At 47.1% G+C, this 14,498-nt stretch overlaps 1 protein-coding gene across 6 annotated transcripts in view; it reads right to left on the bottom strand.

The window, feature by feature from the left end:
* The window catches only part of ACACA (acetyl-CoA carboxylase alpha), a 200,598-nt gene extending 186,341 nt beyond the window's left edge, over positions 1–14,257 (bottom strand). For 4 of the 6 annotated variants that reach the window (XM_060268324.2, XM_060268327.2, XM_060268326.2 and 1 more), the window contains exons 1-3: positions 13,761–14,075; positions 7,296–7,342; positions 4,987–5,233 (exon numbers count right to left, since the gene is read on the bottom strand). In XM_060268324.2, the coding sequence (XP_060124307.1) occupies positions 4,987–5,233; positions 7,296–7,342; positions 13,761–13,888 (422 nt within the window). In that variant the 5' untranslated portion in view covers positions 13,889–14,075. Of the gene's footprint in view, positions 1–4,986; positions 5,234–7,295; positions 7,343–13,760; positions 14,076–14,170 lie in introns of those variants that run through there. The other 2 variants (XM_060268325.2, XM_060268329.2) reach the window with 2 other exon arrangements.
* Between the last annotated feature and the right edge of the window lie 241 nt (positions 14,258–14,498).

The raw sequence follows: 14,498 nt of genomic DNA, 5'->3' as shown, positions 1-14,498 counted from the left end.
TGGGGTGGAATATAATCGCAGTCTATTTTCTCGACTCCATTTTAACAAGCTGGCTGCATTCTTAAAAATAAAGTTCGAACTCACATTTCAAAAGTATATAAACCAAAAAAGAATTTCCAAAAAGTCCAGAGATAAAGATAGAAATAGAATTTAACTATAAATCCTGATCAACTCACTGGATTGTCTGGGCTGCCGGCTCCCGAGGAACAGAAAGGTCTTTCTTAGTCTTAACTTCTTTCTGCAGGGCAATCACAACCACAGTCTCTCTCCCCTTTTACCCTGCATTTAGGGGAGATTCTCTTTGATGCCTTTGAGGAATCCTTTTAAGTTGAAATCTTCTGTTTACGGCTTCGGGTTTCTGTTTACTGTCTCTTATGTTACCGTAGGGGGGGGGGGGTGGCTTCCTCTTTTCCCCTCTCTCCCAGGTCCAAATTGTTGCCTTAATTTACATTCCAAAGAATCCAAATTACTCACAGTCTATTCATTTGCTGAATGTTCTTTGAAGAATTGGCCACCTCCACTTCCCAGACTCGCAGCTTCGCACTCTCAGAGCAGCAATGTCAGCCTGTCCGCCGCGGTTCACCTCCTCGCTCTCGGGGGCTTAAACAAAGCCGATCCGGGGAGGAGAGAGCCCGCTTTTGGCGCCGCCAGGCAAAATCTGTCCCCAAAAAGCTCGATTTGGGGCTTTTAAGGAGGTTTCGCTTCGCTGGAACGATTCCCTCCACCTCTGAAGCGCCGAGGTCCGCTCCGCTGTGCGGACCCCCGTCTGAGCAAGATGGCGTGGTCAACCGGAAGCCCTTAATTAATAATATTAATTAATAATATTAATAATATTAATAAGAATATGTAATATGCCTGGGATTGCCCTGCTCCAATTAACTAGAGATACTAGGGATTGAACTTAGGGTCTTCTGCATGCAAAGCAGACGTTCTGCCACTGCGTTACGGCCTTTGTGCAAGCCATCTTAGGAAGAATTCGTCCAGGCGGCAAACATTTTCCAAATGTCCAGCTGACGTGCGGTCATTGACGCATGGGCCGTTTTGAACCCAGAAGAAGGCAGAACAGGGGAGGGGTGTAACAAGGCGGGGCAGGTGGGCTTATGCGCACTCCGCTGTCACTCACGGGGGCCAGGAACTGAACCCCCACGTAAAATGGTTTCTGCCTGTATTTATATTATTAGTGTTCGTTCCTTCCTCTCTCTGAGGATTTTTATTTTGTTTCCCCTTTCTGGATGTGAGCCTAAGAAGCTCCTTTATAAAGCCACCTACTCTGGCTGGCAGCAGTCCTTCAGGGTCTCAGGCAAAGGGTTCCCTCCCATCCCCACTGCCTGATCCAGGACTAATTCTGGGCCCTTCTCCTGAAACAAGGAACGCAGCAAGCAGCCTGATACAGAGTCAGACTAATGGTTCATCTAGGTTCAATACTACACTAACTGCTAGTGACTCTCCAGGGTTCTAGGCCAGAGTCCAGCCTCGATATGTCCTTCTCCAAATCAGAACTAGGCACAGAAGCAGCTACCATACAATGAGTCAGACCTACTGGTCCATTTAGCTCAGCATCGTCTAACAGGCAGAGGCTTTCCTGGTTTTCAGGCAAGGGGCAAAGCAAAGATGCAAAGATGTTTATTCGGCTGTACGCCCATCATAAAACACAACACAACAAAACAAATCAAATAAAAACCGCAGGCTCGTACAAACCACAGATAATATAACACAATTCACAGCTCACAAGGACAAATATTAACAATTCAAAAAACATATCTTGAAGGTTTAAGATTAAGATTAAAAATTTAGGCGCTAAACTAAAATCAATATCTGATGTCATTTTAAAAAAAAAATCTTATAACTATCAATAATCAGCTAACATTGCATTCCGTCTCTTGTACGAGAGGACGGCTGTTAGGAATTTAGCAACCTGTAGAGTAAATTAAGGATCCACACCTTGAAGAACCCAGGCTAGCTGAAGGTCAACTGGATTGTCAGCCATAGGCTGGATTATGGAGTTTAATATACTAGCACGAGCCGAACTGTACATAGGGCAGATAAACATGACATGGTGTAAAGATTCAGTTGATTTCATTTCGCAAGCACACATTGAAGAGACTTGGCCCTTAGTAAATCTATGTCTCAGCACGTTAGTTGGAAAAACATTGAACCTAGCTTTAATGAAGGCATATCAGGCAAGGGGCATTTCCAGCCCGACCTGAAGATGCCCGAACCTCTCCCATCCGCTCTGTAGATGCATTTTAAATCAGTTGTGGTGTCTTAAGGACAAATGCAATTCAGCTGCCGGGTCCCTTCCTAGGGAAACAGCACAGCAAGACACTGGTTACATAATAATAATAATAATAATAATAATAATAATAATAATAATAATAATAATAACGGTCCATTAACATACCCAGAGCATGTGCTGAAGACAAAGTCAGGCAGGAAAACCCAAGGGCCTCAGTGCCTATGGGCCACGCACAAGATTCAGAAACTGCAAAACATCACAACTACACAAGGATCACAAAGAGAAGTCAGCCGTAATGTAAGCACCTCTCATCCCTTTCTGGTCTCTAAATGGCACAGTAAGGCTGTCTGTTCTAGGAACAGACCTGACACACATCACAGAGAGGAGGCCCCATCAATCTCAGCACGACAGCATGATGCTGGATGCTATCAATGATGTAGCAAATTTTTATAGAACTCAGCAGTGCACTGCCTAGCTTATTTGCAATGCCAACTACAGGATGCGCCACACAGAAGCCAACAACAGGATTCTGCCACATAGAAGACGTTTACACACAACAGCAGCAACAACAACAACACACCACCCTTCAGTCCAGGTTTTGCATTTCCCGCATCTGAGCAAAGGATGTCATGCCAACTTCAGCATCCTGCAAATCAAAAGAGCATCTGCACATTTAAAAATGCCAACCCTGGAGCAAAAAGAGAAAATTAAGAAATACCAGCCCTCTCCTACTTGCAATACAGAAGTGCCTAGGAAACAACTGCTTAGGAAAACGGTGGGACCCTCCAAACACCCTTTTCATTGTGCATTCGTTATGATTTGTGCTTGTGATGGTATCAGGGTGGTTAAATGCGATCTTGCCTTAACTACTGTTTGCAACTGCAAAGGTTTCCTGGCAGACATATCACTGCATGTCCCATAACTTCTTGCTGAAACTTTTCAAATGTTCCTGGGCCTTGTCCCAAAACACCTGGAGAGCACCAGGTTGGGGAAAGCTGACTTTGTATAGAGATCAGAGTTGTGAAGCCTTTTTCAGCCCAACGACCCCATTCTCTTTGGGGAAATTTCCCAAGGGCCACATGCCAGGGGTTGGTGGGACCAGAGGGAAAAGCAGCGAAGTTTGTGGCCCACTTTCGACACACACATGCACCCCTCACAGTCCTCCATCCAGGCAAGCAAGAGTTCCAAGGACACATTCCAGACAGGCAAAAACACTCAAGAGTGTGCAAAGCAGGTCTAGTAAAGGGTGTGGCTGTGAGGAATCCCAAGGGCCAGACAGAGAGGCCTGAAGGGCAACATTAGGGGCCCGGGGCTCCTCCGAGACAGAGGATATAACACTGTCCAAAAAAGGGAGTGGGGAAAGACAAGCTCTATCAAAGCGATGGAAAATTACGAGAAGGGGGTTAAGGGGAAACCTTGTCCAGGTTACCTGAAATTGCAACACCTAAAGGGCTGAGAAATGCCTGGCAACAGATGGGATGGGTGGCTGTGTTTGGCTTGGCAGGGGGTGAGCTAAGCAGGACTGCACTAAGGGGAGAGGGCTTTGCCACCACTAAAAGCCAAAAGCAAACAAATTGGGAAAGAGGTGTTCAAGGCTGTATCCTAACTGCACACACACAAAAATGGCTTTCCGTTCCACGTTTTGGGCACGCCAGAGCCACGCGTTTAAAGTAGCTCTTGACTCTCCCTCATAACTTTCCACCGCTCAACAGAACCAGCTCTCCACCTTGGAGAAGGTCAGAAAGATGACACCGTGAAGCCCGAGAGTGGATGGGCTCGTGCAAAAGATCAGGTCTTGCTTGCGGGAATCCCACTGGGGCATCTGGTTGGCTAAAAGATGCTGGGCAAGATGGGCCATTAGCCTGATCGAGCAGCCAGGCTCTCCTTGAGATCTTAGGTGGAAACAGAGTTAAACTCCAGAGCAGCACATAAAATCACCCATGGCAGCAAGGGGGGGGGGGCGAAAGCAACGCCACAAGTGAAATACAAATATTCCTACAAGCCAAAAGAGAGGGAGTTATCATCTGGGCCTCAGTCAAAGAAGGCTCTAAGAATTATTAATTTGACTTACAAGTTGTTTACTACCAATAAAAGAGAGTCTCTTACCATGAGTCCAAAGGCACAATATACCGTATTTTTCTGTGGATAACATGACCCCTTATTTGGAGGGACTCAAATTTATGAAAATGGGGGAAGATGACCCCATGTATAAGACGACCCCCATTTTTAAACATTATTTTAGAGTAAAAAACCTAGTCTTATACAGTCATACCTCAGTTTAAGTACGCTTCGGTTTGAGTACTTTCAGTTTAAGTACTCCGCGGACCCATCTGGAACAGATTAATCCACTTTTCAATGGGAAAGTTTGCTTCAGGTTAAGTACGCTTCAGGTTAAGTACAGACTTCTGGAACCAATTACACTCATACTTTGGGTTAAGTACTCTTCAGATTGAGTACTCCGTGGACCCGTCTGGAACGGATTAATCCACTTTCCATTACTTTCAATTGGAAAGTTTGCTTCAGGTTAAGTACGCTTCAGGTTAAGTACAGACTTCCGGAACTAATCGTGTACTTAAACCGAGGTACCACCGTACACGGAAAAGTACGGCAAACCTAGGAACAATACACTGTAATATAAACTATTACATTATCTGGCGGACCACCTGGCTCTCCATCCCTCCTTTAAGGATTAACAATTGCAGTAAGACAGAAGAGTGTGAAAAAGACAAAGGTTTGAATGCTTTTTGTACCTCATAGGCAAGCTGTCTTGGACACTGGAAGGACCGAGGTCAGAAAGAGAGTCTGAGCTGACGGAGACGGGAGACAAGGACTGCTCTTTGTCCTCCAGCAAGTCGATTTTCACCAAGGAGCTCGTCTCATCCTCAGAGTTATCCTCCGACACGGAGCCAATGATGAAGCGAGAGTGCGCACCCAGCTCCAGGGGCTTGTCCTCCGGCAAGGGATCGCCCATCGTGCCTCCAAAGTAGGTTTGCACCACTAAGAGTGAAGGGGGGGGGAAAAAACAATCTGAGCTTGTTGCAGATTTAGCTCGACACCAGCCATGGCAAAAACTGGGAGAGCCTTTAAAATGATGCTCTACAGATTGCTTCTGATTGGTCACATAAACTACACCCTTCAGGTGCTTTGATTAAGAATAAGCTAACCATCAGCCACTTATGTTATTCTAGCAGCACTTATGTATCTCCCCCCAATTCCCCAGCTGCCCCTCCAAAAGTGGAATTCTGCAATATACAGTGGTACCTCTACTTACGAATAACTCTACTTACGAATGTTTCTGCTTACGAACGGAGCTCCGCCCGCCATCTTGGATGCTGTTTAGATAGGATTTTTTCTACTTACGAAATTTTTCTCCCAATGCATTCCTATGGGATTCGACTTACACATTTTTTCGACTTACGAATGTGCGTTCGGAACGCATTAAATTCGTAAGTAGAGGTACCACTGTATACAAATCATTACACAAATGTATATTCAGTCATTTTGCAGGATTTATAATTTTATTGGGCTTTTAACAGGTAACCACTCATAAACTAAGGACAGTGGCTCCAAAGTTACGATAAAGAAATGCTAATGGGCATAAAATATAAAACTCCCATTGTTGCCCAGTCTAATTGCTCTGTTCCTTTTCAGAGCACTCCATCGACACAGCAGAGAGTTTCACAGATACTGTCTCACTGGACTCAAATATCCAGTCGTTCTGATATTAAGAGTTCTACAAAGCTTGCCTATCTTGCTGGTGTTGTGTCCCGGGTTTCTACTGCTTCATTTACATACTTAAATAAAGTCAAACCAAGTCAATACAGAAACGTCATTCCAGAATACATTACACAACAATTTGACTAACGGTTACGCAGATTCTGCACAATAAAAAAATTAAAAACCTTCCTGATCTATACAACTTGTGGAAGTCCTCTTTATATACATGGAAGAGGCACCAGGGTTCCTTTCTCCTGCTCCAGAGGCTGGGACTCAAACCAATGGATGCAAGTTAAAAGAAAGAAGATTCAGACTAAACATCAAGAAGAGCTCTTTGATGGGAAGAGTTGTTTGACAGTGGGATGGACTCCCCTTCATTGGAGGTTTTAAAGCAGAGGTTGGATGGCTATCTGTCACGGATGACTTAGTTGAGATTCCTACATTGCAGGGGGTTGGACTAGGTCAGGCATCCCCAGACTACAGTCCGTGGGCCAGATACGGCCCAAAGGACCAATTTATCCGGCCCGCGGCACCCCCCGCTGCTGCTGCCTGTTCTCACCGGTGCGGCGCGGCTGCCTGCTTCCGGGTCGGAGGAGGCCAGAAATGGCTTGCGCACATGCATAAGCATCATTTCCAGCGCACCTCCGGGTCGGAGGAGGCCTGTGTGCATGTGCACGAGCAATTTCCGGCGCTCCTGTGACCCGGAAGTGCGCCGGAAATGGCACGGGCGCATGCGCACGGGCGCGCGCTCCCCTGCCCTCCAGCCCGCCGCACGATTGGCGCTTCTGGCACCGGCCCAAAGCGCAGTGAGTTTAGGGATCCTCAGGGTCCCTTCAACCCTACAATTCTATGTTTACACACACACACGTTACAGAACTTGCGATGTCCTAGGCACAGAATTTTGGTCATCTTGGGTTTTTTAAAAAAAACAGGGTTGTACAACACAGTCCTGACAAAGAGCATCCATAATTCAAAAATAACAACAAAATAATAATTTTCTTACTTGTACCCCGCACATCTGACTGGGTTGCCCCAGCCACTCTTGGCAACTTCCAACAGATATAAAAACATTACATATTTAAAAACTTTCCCTACACAGTGGTACCTCGACTTATGAATGACTCGACTTATGAATGTTTCAAGCTACGAACAGAGTTCCTTCCACCATTTTGGATGCGGTTTAGATAGGATTTTTTCGACTTACGTTTTTTTAAAAAAAAATTCCCCATTGGCTTTGACTTACGAATTTTTTGACTTACGAAGGTCCGTTCAGAACGGATTAAATTCGTAAGTCGAGGTACCACTGTACAAGTACCAGCAGCAAATAATAGCAGGCGCTGACCTCTTGCGATCCTTGTTATTTGGTTCGTTATCCACTGCCAGAAGGAACTGAAAAGGAAGAGGCACACAGAGAGAGGACAGGAAAATTAGAAGCAGCGGGAAGTCAGTCTGGAAGAACAGGAATGCATGGTGAAATCAAGAGCCTTTGCCAAAACAAAAAGCAAGTGTGATAATTAGGCTAAGATCACAAATGGCTCCATAGGAATTGACAGCTTGGAGGGAGGGCATCTGCTTTGCAGACAAAAGGTCCCAGGTTCAATCCACAGATTTTCCCGGCCAGACTGTGAAAGTCCTCTGCCTAAAACACTGGAGAGTTGCTGTGATTCAGAGGAGAGCAAAACTGGGCCAGGTGGGCAAAAATAGACTGATCTGGATCCTATATATACAGTATATGCATGTGGGGAGGGAACACAACTCAGAGCTGCTGCACTTGCTTTGCACAAGAAGGTTATCAGGTGTGAACTCCAGCATTGCTGGTTAAAATGATTCAGTACCAGGCAATGGGGATAGACCTGGAACATAAGTGACAATGCTGTGCTTGTGGGCTTCCCAGCAGCAGCTGCGAGGATAAGATGTGAAATGGAAGAATCATGGAGCACTCTGCAGCAACTCAGAGAAGGGCTTTCCGCGTGGTGGCCCCTGTTCTGCGGAACAGTATCTCTGTTGGGATGTGGCTGGCGCCCAGTAACTGCACTTTCCATAACAAATTGAATACATTTTTTTCCCCTTCCAAAAAGCTTTCCCAGCTGGATGAATGGATGTATGCCACAGGTATGTACTGGGCATTGCTTTTTAAATTAAGATGCTTCTGTTTCATCCCTAGCTGCTGCTCTTTTACTGTTTTTGTCTGTATTCTATACATCGCCTCGAGACTTGTGTGGACAATGACAATAAAGTATTCTATTCTATTCTATTCTAATAGCGAGCTGCTGGAAGGAAAGGTGGTGGAAATGAGTAAGCAGCTCCCCTGGAGGAAAGGAGTATATAAAACTTTAAAGAGCCTCGCTCCTCGTCCAGGTAGTAACACTTCCTTTTCACAACTGTACGAGTGCAAATCCACAGATGAGCCAAGAGCTGCTACAAGCAACAACATGTGCCTGTTGCCCAGCCGTGCCAGCACAGCCTCCATCCTACACATGTTGCAGCCATACTCCACCCACTTGCCAGCCATTGCGAGACACAAACGCACACCCAGAAAGGCACATCCTGATCCCACTCTGGGTTACCCGCACGGCTCTGCTAAAGCCCTAAGCCAGGCTGCTACCCAAGGTCTTTCCCAAGACTTGCTTCCACGGTCCTATAAAGAGATCAAGTTTAGAACGTTTAAACCAAGAGTGAGAGAACCTCAGGCCCTCTGCACCTCTCTATCTAGCCCTTGGGGGTTTCCCCCTGATCACAACCTTCATTGGCCCTGCTTGGCACCCAGAGTGTTTTTACCTAGCTGGGGTAGGTCTTTGAACTCCGATAATGTCTCTTGCCTCCCTAGGTGATTTATGGGGGGAGTGTAAGTGTGTTGGGGGTAGAAAGGTAATTTTCACTGTGTGCCCTTTTACCTCTGGCATGTCCCCACCCCCTGGGATTCTATGAGAGCACAGAGTGTAATATTAAGCAGAGAATCCAGCTGCATTAAGAATCTCGACTTTAAAAGAATAAATGCAAGAAATCTTCTAATCCTCATGGCTGCAAAGATGTTCTGCTACAAGTAGAACAGGAGCTCTGTGAGACGAACAAGGGTCTCCTCACAGCTTTCAAGACCCTTAAAAATTACAGTTCCCATGATTCTTTGGTGGAAGCCATGACGTAACGATGATACTAAAGTAGTATCATAGTGCTTTAAATGTATAGTGCGGATGTGGGCTGGGTCTAAAACCACAATACATCCAGGACCTCCTCTTCCCATATGAACCTACCCGGACCCTGAGATCATCTTCTGTGGCCCTTCTTCATGTGCCTCCTCCATGAGCGGTCCAGAGGGCGCCAACACAAGAACGGGCCTTTTCGACAGTGGCTCCCTGTTGGTGGAATGCTCTCCCAAGAGAGGTTCAGCTGGCGCCCTTAGGTGCCAGGCAAAAATGTTCCTCTTTAACCAGGCCTTTGTCTGATTGGCAACCAACGCCCTTCAAAAATGTGTTGTGGGGGAAGTATCGGGTTGTTTTTGTTTTTGATATGTATTTTGTGTTTTTATACGGTGGTTTTATGTTGTAACCGCCCTGAGACCTGCAGGTATAAGGGTGGTATACAAATGTAATAAATTAAAATAAGCCTACAGGAACGCCCCAGTCCCAGGTCTTCACAACCCTGCAAGCAGGTGTGATGCACAAAAGAGAAACTCCATACGACGGATTGTGACGCTTCAGGATTATTTTATTAGCTTGCTGATGGCTGCCCTATGTGGGTTGTCCTCCAAAGCTGGAAATGTTTTGGACAAACTGAGTAAGGCCAACGCAAATCCCTCAGCTCACTATTTAATCGTGTGTGGGTTTTTTAATCAGTGAGTGAAATATCAAGGCACAACATCCAGCCTGTTCAACTCCACATCCCAAGGATTGCACAGGCTAACGGGAATTACAACACACTGTGTCGTAGCCAATATCACAACACCCATTTTATTGACTGCAACCAAGTATCTAGGCTCCCCGCACCTATCCACTGAAGTAGTACTTTTAATCTTTTCCCTCCCTTGGCTCAGAGCAAACCACCCATCCTAGAGTCACGCAACAAGGAGAGGCTCCCACGATGCTCTGGAAAGCCAGCCTTCCTCAACGTGGCACCCTCTGTCTCTTTTGGAGTACAATTCTCATCAGCCAGCACAGGGCAACAGGCTGAGGGAGGGCTCTTTTAGTCCAAAAACAACAGGAGGGTCACATCTTCCCCACTCCAGAGTAAAATCCTCCTTTGCAGGGAAGTGCCAGCCTATCAGGGTCAACTGGGGATGCTAAAGCCTAGGCCTGGGCTCATTTGCATCACAATCCAGAAAGCATGTGCAAAGTGTGCCTTGCAAGTCATTTGGGTGGCAGTCAAGAGTGCTCCTTTGCAAAGCAGTGATTGGCCAACCCTGCAAAGGGACTAGTGGGTGGAAATTTAAAAGTCTGGCTCAATGCTCAATTAAGACTGGAGTGTCCGCTGCAACACACTCCTTCAGTGGGACATCCTGAACTTAGATGTAGGCAGGACAGTCGGGTTATAATCCTTTCTCCATTGCAACAGTATGAACAGAGAAAAGGAGGTTGGAAAAGAGCCACGGTTTTTAGGGCATCAGGTAAAACAACCACTGTGAGAAGGGCCTCAGCTCAGCAGTAGGGCATCTGTTTTGCATTCAAAAGATTCCACGTTCCTGGTCTGAGATCTTAGAGAGATGTTGCCACTCAGTGTAGACAATATTGAGCTACGTAGGGCAAAAGTCGGCCTTCCTTGCCCTGCTCCTATGAGAGGCCGTGGGGCTCAATTTAGGAAGGTTGGCTGGCTGGCTGGCTGGAACGCCAAGCAGAAGCACACCACAAACTGCAACGTTTTGTTGCCGTTCCCACTTGTTGCTATTCAATACAACATTTATTGCTAACTTTTAATGATGAATAATGCTTTGTGTAGCTGAAGCGGGCTCTGCTGCTTGATAAGTTTATGCTGCAGTAAATTGCTTAGTCTGCTACAGCAAGAACAGCCAAGAGTCTTGTGACACTATAAAGGCTTAACATTGCTACCTCTCTGGATTACCTGTGGTTCTTCCAGAAGAATGAAACTGTTCTTTGGAGACTTTAGAACAGCAGAACAGTTTGCAGAAGGGAAGGAGCCAGTGACATAGATCAGTAGTTGACCTAACAACAATTATTAGAAAATTCTAGGACTGTTTTTTTTTTAAGTGTCAACATGCTTAACTCTGTTCAACTCCTCTAAGTTCAGGCTTTGATACTCACAGTTCTATTATGGATATGGTGGCCGGGAACCTGTCGAACGTTGGAAGTCACGGCTGGGCTGAGATCTGAATCTAAGACTTCCTGGCTCATAGCTCAAACCCTTACCCCACAAAATATCCTAAGAGATGGTGGCTTTCTAAAGACTAACCCGGCAAGTTCGCAGCTGAACTCAGCAAGGTCAGCAGGGCTTCCTTACCCAAATCCAATAGCCCATTTGCTAATGTCTACTAGATCTCACAGGCTGAAAATTACAAGAGGGTAGATTCTGGGTTGAACATTAGGAGCTGCATCTGGAAGGTAGGAGCAGCTAAGCAGGGGGAGTGGGCAGGGCCGGCTCTAGGGGTAGGCTGAGTGGCGCGGGCTGCCAGGGCGCTGGCCCGGCAGGGGGGCGTCGCGCAGCAGAGGCGTGCTGCGCCCTGCGCCCGCCCACCAGCCGCGACAAGAAACGGGGCGGAGCAGGGGCGCCGGAGCGATCTCCGCACCACGGCGCCCGGCATGGTTGAGACGGCCCTGGGAGTGGGCTCTCTCCCTTGCTGGATGCCTTCAAGGAGAGGCCAGACAACCTCGAATCTGGATTTCCGGTTTCCTAGCTGGGCTAGATTAGGAACCTGCCAACTCTATTATTTGAATCTATTGTGCTTCTGGGCCACTGGTCTTCAAGATGCAAGTCAGAAGCCACTCTCAAGTGTTGCAAGAGAAGAACTATTTTTTCATGAAAATATACAGCACCCACAATTTGTGATACAGGACCCCCCTGTCCAGCAAAATGCATGCTTACATTAAAGGTGAATCCCAAGTCTGAAAGCACAGAAGGCGACTGTTCTAGCAGGCTTGAGATTTTAATCATGGAGACCAGCAGAAAACCCCAAACCTCTTTAATCATTTTAAACACAGTAGGAATTACCTGACCTCAGGGCAGACCTTAATAAAAATAGCCAAAGGGGGGGGGAAGGGAGGGAGGGGTGGCCGTTTCAAGCAAATTCACACAGAATATATGCACCCTGCAATCTTGTCAGGGGCACATGCAGACCCTGGCCAGTCTGTCCCCATCATCACCACATCCACACCATTGCGCACCTACTCTGAACTTATTCTTATCATTCTTATTAATTATTATTATTATTATTATTATTATTATTATACACCAGCATTTAAAGCCCTCAACAAGTTAGTCCCCAAATACACACAACTCCAAACTTACATTGAGGTTACGTTCCAAGGCACCACACGTTTAAGTGAAATTGTGTATATTTGAAACCCATTGAAAAAGCCTGCAAACAACCCATCTTCGTTCCACCCCTTTTGTGACTTTTTGTGACATTATTGCATCACTTTTGTGTTTGATGCGATGTGCACACATGTGGTCACAGGCATCTCATGCGCACCTAAAACAGTGGCTGCCTTTATGTGAAAGAACATCTCCTGGGCTACAGACCCCCACAGATGTTAAGACAGCCAGAGGAGCGCCCTATTGGTATACAGGGGCCTGGAAGATGGCTTTCTCTGTGGGGGCTTCTAAGTTGCGGAATTATTATTATTTTCTTAGAAGGTCACAGGATAGGTTACAACAATAAAATCTGTTTTTAATAAATACAATCAGAAGATGGGCGGGAACTGAGAATGTCCCGCATCAAAAACCCTGAAGAACCTCTGCTAGTCAGTGTACACTAAAATAGGAAGCTCAGTGGTCTGAGTCAGTATAAGACAACTTGCTATGTTCTGTGGCCTTCCAGATGTTGGATTACAAATCATCCCTGACTGCTGGCCACGCTGTTTGGAGCTGATGGGAGTTGGGAGTCCACCAATATGTGGAAGAATAAAGGTTCCCCATCCCTGCTTAGAATAAATTGGAGACTTGCTGCTTACAATAAACATATTGTGCTATCATCACACTCCTCCTTCTTGCCCTAGTCGTTTCCTGCACTGGGGAATAATCCTCGTGGCTCCTTTCATTAGGGATCCCATCCACATTCCACAGGGGGTGGGGAGCATCTTATTTCATTCCCCCTTCCACTAAATCCTCAAGAAGTAGCAATCTCCCGGAGATTTTTTTAAAGCAGCACTGCTTAGGCGCCAGAGACCAAATCCTGGCAGACTGCTGTGTGTGTGGCTGTGTAACAGCATACATTTAAAGCATATTACATCCCACACGAAGTGTCCTGGGTACTGTGCTGGGCACTGTAGCTCTGTGAGGGGAACACCACAGTTCTCAGGGTTTGGGGAGGGGGGGTGAATGTGTTCAGGACAAATATTCAGCCTGTGATTAAAAAGCACTTTCCCCTATTTCGTCGTTCATCGGGGAGTCGCCCTCCCCCCAAGATCTAGACCCAAAACACCCCCAATACAGAGGACACACACATGCAACAGCGACCCACTTCCTTGTGCACTCAAACCACGCAAGAGGAAGAGCCGGGGATGGTGATGGGAAGGGAGAGAAAGAAAGAAACCAGGGTCTGACCTCCACCCCGCTCCCGTCTCTTTCATTGTAAGGCTACCATGGCTGCATACTGGTACCCGACACCCAAAAGGGCTGCTGCTGCCCACGTGGTGCTCACCTCCAGGTGCTCTCTGCGGAGAAGGGAGGGATGCCCCCGAAGCCTCCTCCAGGCCTGGCGCAGCAGGCTGGCGGCGCTGCTCCTCCTGTTGCTGCTGCAGAAGAGATGGTTGGCAGGCACTCTCCCATTCAGGGCGAGAGTCTGCGTGGTGCCTGTGCGTGTAACACACCAGCCTAAAGCTCCTCCTTCTTCCCACTCAATGCCGGAGTCCCTCCCATCTCTTTGAAAGGAAGAGGGGAGAGAAAAAAGGATAATAATTTAAAACTCCTCCTTTATTCCTCCACTCCTTATTTCATTCTATTTTTTCCCCCATCTGTTTGTTTGTTTGTTTGTTTGTTTGTTTGTTTGCTGAAAGCAACATCAGCCACCGGAGTGGTGTGATGGGAAGCCGGTTACTCCAGATCAATCACCTTTGACCCGCCATCCATCAACCACTTGCTTGCCACCCACTTTCCCAGCCTCCGCGTCCCCTTGCAGCAAGCAAGCAAGCAAAAGCAAGCGAACGCTCCGCGCTCATTGGCCGCCCGCGCTCACACCAAGGCGTGGGGTGTCACCAATCAGAGACGCCCCGGGAGGAGTGGCCAATGAGGAGATGGCTGTGGCCTGAGCGGCCCAGGGAGCCCTCCGGTTGGCTCCCGGGATGCAGGTGGGAGGAGCCGGGAGCTTCGCAATTCCCATACTGTAACAGCAGCAGTTTCGTAATAGACCGCTGGGCAGAGCGCGCGGGTTAACCCGCTG

Source organism: Zootoca vivipara, chromosome 14 (assembly GCF_965207765.1).
Source record: "Zootoca vivipara chromosome 14, rZooViv2.hap1.1, whole genome shotgun sequence".
NCBI classification, from domain to species: domain Eukaryota; kingdom Metazoa; phylum Chordata; class Lepidosauria; order Squamata; family Lacertidae; genus Zootoca; species Zootoca vivipara.
The sequence above is the reverse complement of the archived record's forward strand: the minus strand, read 5'-3'. Positions and strand labels throughout refer to the sequence as shown.